General features: G+C 51.7%; 1 protein-coding gene across 3 annotated transcripts in view; it reads left to right on the forward strand.

Annotated features, from left to right (window-relative positions):
* SMURF1 (SMAD specific E3 ubiquitin protein ligase 1) overlaps positions 1–2771 on the forward strand; it is a 121614-nt gene extending 118843 nt beyond the window's left edge. For 2 of the 3 annotated variants that reach the window (XM_090287911.1, XM_090287913.1), the window contains exons 17-18: positions 1000–1084; positions 2520–2771. In XM_090287911.1, coding sequence (XP_090144037.1) covers positions 1000–1084; positions 2520–2619 — 185 coding nt within the window. In that variant the 3' untranslated portion in view covers positions 2620–2771. The remainder of the gene's footprint in view (positions 1–999; positions 1085–2519) is intronic. The other variant, XM_090287912.1, reaches the window with a different exon arrangement.
* Positions 2772–6000: the final 3229 nt, after the last annotated feature.

Below are 6000 nucleotides of genomic sequence, written 5' to 3' on the forward strand. Positions count from 1 at the left end.
TCAGGGCTGAGTGTGGAATGACCTGGGCAAGGAAGGGCCCAGGGGAGCCTCGCACCTCTCCTTCCTCCACAGAATTGGTTGACAAAGGGAGGGTACAAAGAACAACAGGTTTGGAGAAAGAAATCGGAGTTTTTAAAGTGTACTGTGGGTTCAGGAGAGAGGGGCCGGGCCTGAGTATCAGCAGACCACACGGGCCCTTGGCTCCCGGCAGCCTCCCTGGTGCTCAGTTAGTGTCCTGACCTGTACAAGGTGGGCTTTCCGGCAAGCTCCCCATCCAGCTGGCACCCATGCTCGTCCCTGCCATGCCAACTGGTCCCCGCTCACCCCATCCCTGCCCAGCTAACTGGCTCTTGCTCACCCCATCCCTGCCCAGCCAACTGGTCCCCGCTCACCGCAGTATGGAGTGGCGGAGGATGGGGGTGGGAAGGCTGTAGACACCCCAGAGTCTGTGCCTCATGAGGATATATCAGGGCACACGGTCAGCCACAAGTCCCCGCAGGCTTCTCCCTGGCACTGCAGTGTGTGAAATTTTAGATTTTTATCACTCGATAACCCTGATAGTCAGAAGGAGTAAAGTGAAGAGAATATATTAAAATTCAGTAAACTGAACTTTGCATATTAATAGTGACAGCAGGTATAATTCATGTATAAAACATTCTCTGTAGACTGTTCCTCATTTTAAGGGTGTCTGAGTGAGAGAAATTGCCTACCTGCTTCTCTGACACCCTGGCCCTCCTCCACCTGCTAAACATTTGTTAAATAAATCCCTGGTGATGTAGGGCTTTCCCTTCAAATACCCCGCCGGGGCAGGGCTCACCAGCGTTTGCTCCACGCCTGTTACTTTCCAAGTGTCTGGTATTGGTCACTTGCTGGCCAGGCAGTTGCCACGGGAACCCCAGGACCCCGCAGTGGACGGCCACGTGGGCGGGGCCGCGGTGGGCGGCAGGGCCAGGCAGGGCCGGCCGCCGAGGAGCAGTAACTAGAATGCTGTCTTGTAAGGTTCTACAGGCGCCGCAGGGCCCCGGCTGTTCACCATCCACCTCATCGACGCCAACACAGACAACCTCCCGAAGGCCCACACCTGGTAAGGACTGTGACACTTTGGGAAACTGTGTCCCCGTGCATGCCGTACCATGTGGCTCGCTCACCTCCTCCTCCCTGGTAGTGCTCAAGAGCCCCAGGTACATGGGCTGTGGTGCCAGTGTCCAGTGGGACGAGCATTTGGCGGCGTGTCACATCCAAGGGTCATCAGGAGTCTCTTCTGTGAAACCGGGTTTGTCATGAGATGTCCCGTCACACGTCCCTGGGTCATGCTGCCTGTGTGTGTGCATGTGTCCACGTGTACCTGTCATAGGGGAACCTGTTGTCTCTAAGTGGGACCTACTGTCTTCGCTTTATCTGAGGCCCCATGGTCCCTCTGAGCTGTGCCCATGACAGATGCGCCTTGCCTAAATTTCAAATAATATTTGTGGTGAGTTGTTTCCTTTGTGGTTTAAAAATCAAAACAACAGTCACCTCCGTCAGGAGAACCAGTCCAACACTTGTCACTGCATCATCAGTGCGGGAGGCCCCTGACTAGGCTTCCACATGTGGGAAATGAGCCCTGAGAGCTGCAGCGGCCTGGACCGGGAGGAGGCAGGCCCCGCCCCCCAGGACCCCCACCCCGCCCCCACTGGTGCGCAGGGCTGTGGCCTTCTCCAGCGCCGGGAATGAAAAGCTGCCGAAAAAAGGCCACAACACCATTTTGCCTGACCCTTTTTTGACAAAAACCATCCTGAGTTGCAAGTCCCTTAGAAATTCAGTAGGCCGTTCTGAGTCCCCTGGGTCACAACCATTTTGTGCTTTTTGATTTGTTGAAATACCAGCTCTTAGAGGTGGCTTTTTCTTTGCACAAACTTTGAAAATGGATTTCCCCATGGGGATATTGAGTCAGAAGTTTAAGATTCACTTCACCTATCAGAGATTTCACCTTTTTTAGTTTTGCAGTGAGTTTTCCAGACCGCTCTGTTTTGGTCTCAGATCGAGTCACATAGGAACAGAAAGACACACAGCACAACGTTATTGGTGATTGGCTGCCGGCCAGTCTGGATTATACGGGTCTGCAAAGACGGCATTCCTGGTACTCAGGGGTTTCTCCCAAAGACAAAATACAAACAGAACAAGTTAGAGCTTTGTCCTAATATCCCCAATAAATAGTAATTTGATTTTATTTTAGTTTTAAAGATCTTAAGTTTTATTTTGCTAAGTGTTGATTTAAAAAACCTTTGCATTAGAAGCAGAAAAGTAAGGGGGGGGGCGTGTCCATTCACCTCATCCCCCCAGAACTCGGAATGAGAGAACTTCCCCTTCTCTTCACCCCATACCCCTACAGGCCCACAAACACACATGCACACCTACGCACAGGTGCACACAGCTAGCTTGTGGCCACGAAGGCTCTGCCCCTGCCTGTCCTTGTCCTCAAAGCAGGTCCTGGTGCCAGACTGCCCCCCACAGTGACTCTCACTCTTGTCCCATTGCAGCTTTAACCGGATCGACATTCCACCTTATGAGTCTTATGAAAAGCTCTACGAGAAGCTGTTGATTGCGGTGGAGGAGACCTGTGGATTTGCGGTGGAGTGAAGGGCAACCAAAGGCAACAGATTCTAGCTGACAACCACCAGACCAAACGCCTGTCGCCTTCCGCGTGCCTCCTGCAAGGCGGGCTGAGGCACTGGAATTCTCGATAACCCGTGGGAAAGGGTTGTCTCCCCCCCTTTGTGTTGAGGGGGCGGGGGGACTTTGGTTGGTGGCTCCCGCCCATATTTTCCTCCTTTACAACAGTACTCCCACCTCTTCCATCGCCCATCTAGTAAATGCAGCCAGGTTTGGATTTGGCTCCGGTCACGAAGGACATCCTGCCACAGCCAGAACATGTGGCGACAGGCTCGCTGCCCTGCTAGTGTACGGGAGTGGTGGCCTGCAGGCCAGGACTGCGCTTACTCATGAAGGGTCTGTAACTGGTCACTGCACTAGCCGTTCTGTCTCAGACAGCCCTTGGGCCTCTTTTCAAGTTCAGCTCAAATTTCAGATTTCACATCCTGCAGCCTGCTCCAGGTTCCAGATTAATTTCTACCTGAAAAATAATAGTCTAATACACGTATATTGGAATTCTGCCACAGTAGGAAGCTTGAGTCCTTTTTGAAAGGAAAAGGAATCGGGGCAGCTCTAGCTGGAGGCCCAGGCTACTTTACTTTTCAGGGTTATCCTGCTTGAAAATTTTGTTTTGCAAAGAGAAAAATGATCTTTCCTTTTAAAAGTCCCTTTTGCCACATTATCCAGTTAAAAATACTTTCCTAGTGAGACCACCACATAATGGTGCTCCCAAGCTGTGGCCCCCACACCACCTGTTTGCAGGAGAGGGGCAGCTGGGTCACTCCAGTACTAACAAACTATTAGGCGGAAATTGCTAAGAGCTAAACTAATGAAATGAAATTCTATTATAGCTGCTGGCTTGGTGCAAACTAGCTTAAAAGGGAGAGGGGGAATAGATAAACTTGGTGACCAAAATCCAGCCCATTACTATTTTACAAAAAGCAGGGCGTGGCATAAACCTGACAGCAGAAAAGGGCGATTCCACCCTGACTGTTGGGGCCATTTCCACAGTGTCAGATGGTGACATTAACAATTGCTCCTCAATTTACTTGCCCTGATGTCCTCATATGATGAGCAAGGCCAAAGTAAGCCTTGCACCGATTTCCAATTTGCACAAGTCTTCAAAGCGTATTTTAACAAGCAGCTGGTATTCCAGGTAACTGACCTTCAGTGAAAAATGGTGGCAGCCATGGAGTCTCCCATCTGGTTTCTGTTGTTTTTGTTTGGGGACAAATGCATGGTCATTTATTAGCGAGACATTTCACTGTTGAAATTTCGCTGTTGACACTTCTGAGGTAGGCACCGGGCTCCGCTGTGGGTCCGAGGTGGTTTGAAAAGAGCTTTTGGCCTCCTGTTGTGGTGCCCTTCTCATCTGTCACCAGTGCCTGTGGACTGGGGCAGGTGTGAGGCACACTTACCTTCTGCATCTTGCTGTTTCCTCGGCTTGCCCCAGGAACCATCTGTAGTCTAACATGGGGGCGCTCAGACCTTCCCTCTGGACCCCCAGCCCTGCACAGAGGTTTGTCCCATTGGGCGGATTCCTGAGCTGCAAGAGAGCGAGCTTCTGGACTACATACTGGGCTTCTAGACAGAAGGGATGCAGAAGGAAAACTCGGTCCGTTCACAAATCCAGGCCAAATCGTGGCTTTGTCTTTCAAGAGGTGTGCAGTGTCGCAGTGGGGTGTATCCTCTGTCTCTTTTGCTGTGACACTTTCTGAGAGTGTTCTAGAAGCTGGCTCCAGGGATCCATCCAGTCCCCCCTCGGAATCTCCTGTAAGAGGGATATGAAAAATGCCTCCCACCGGCTAGGCCTCCTCTCACCCGACTGGACCAGGGAGGAGGAGGGGACGCCCGTCAGACCTGAGAGGCCCTCAGACCGAGGTAGGAAGGCCCCTACCGCCGTCTTTGTGCGGCAGCACCCAGACCTGCAGTACCTGCGAGGGGGCCGGGGGCCGGTGGTCCAGGAAACTCCCTCCTGCTTTTGGGCGGAGCCATGACAAGTCTCAGACACCACACCTGCCATCCCTGTGCTGCTCCCGCATCAGGTGTCCCCTCAGCCAGGTCCACAGGGTCACATCCTGGCTCCTCCAGGAGCTGCTCTGGCCACCAGTTGCCCATCCATGAGGCCCAGGTCTCTGCTTTTTTACTTAATTTGCACGTGCACCTCATCCGCTGTGAGTGTTACCAAGGAGCCTGAAAGGGCAGAACTTTCCAGAGCTCCCGTTTACTCTTGCCAAACAGGCCTCTGTCAGCAGCACTGCACTTCTAGAACCTTAAATACTGACAACTGTTTGGGCCTTTTGAACCTACCCCAAAGAATAGTGTAGCGAGCACCTGGTAAGCGCTCCCAACAACTCCAGTCCAGGTCTGCAGGAACCCCATCGAAGCGCGCTCCTTTGTGGTACCCTCCTCGGCAATCCCAGCCGGCCACCCTGTCCCTGCCCTGCTCAGCCCCGATGCTTCAGGCCCCAACCTTCAGGCTTGCCCCCACTGGCGGTCAGCAGCCGACCCTCAGGGATGTAGCAAACCACCGCTCTGCCAGCGCTTTAGGTGGGAAAAGCAAAGGGGCTGTGTGCAGGGCAGTAACTCAGCCCTCTCAACTTCTGAAGGGAGAGCCACCGCCCAGTGGAACTATGGCCCCTGAGACTGCTCAGCCTACTGGGTCTCAAATCTGAGTGTCAGGAGGGGCCTTGTGCAGAAAGAAGGCCCGCCCACCCCATCTGCAGCCAAGCTGAGCTGCATGGCAGCCTTTCCAAAACATATTATTTTTGTTTCTCAACCACTTTATAATATATTTTTAATTTATTTTGTAATGTCTTGTTTTTAAGTATTGCTGCTATCCTTGTTATTCTTCCCACTGTTTTTATTGCTGATTTTGTGAAAGTTGTACACTAATGTTCTGTTGTGTGTCGAAATCAAAAGTATTTAAAGAAATACTAGTTCTATTTAATGTGGTTATGGAACCAGCTGGAAACAAAACCAACAGGGACTGTACAGCAGGCGGCCCCGGGGGCAGGTTCATTTTGTTAAACACGCAATAAACTCACGACTTTACGTTTTCAGCATCTGTTACTTTGCTGTGGAAGTGAGATTCCAGTTTCATGCCATTGCCACAAGGAAGGCAGGCAGTGGTCAGAGACACTGGCCACGGCCTTGTGATGAGAAGGGCAAATGTAGGGCCAGAACTGCAGGGGAAACTAAGGCAAACACACAGCCCATGAGCGCACCCCACCCAGCAAACCCTCATGGGCCTCTGAGTGGTACTGACCTGTTGGCTTCTCCTTCACAATGCTGGACATGTCTGTTGGTTTGGGTTTTTATTTTCCTTTTGATATATTTTATCATGATAAAATATACATAATATCTGTC

This window comes from Furipterus horrens, unplaced genomic scaffold, assembly GCF_987537825.1.
Source record: "Furipterus horrens unplaced genomic scaffold, mFurHor1.1.pri manual_scaffold_10, whole genome shotgun sequence".
NCBI classification, from domain to species: domain Eukaryota; kingdom Metazoa; phylum Chordata; class Mammalia; order Chiroptera; family Furipteridae; genus Furipterus; species Furipterus horrens.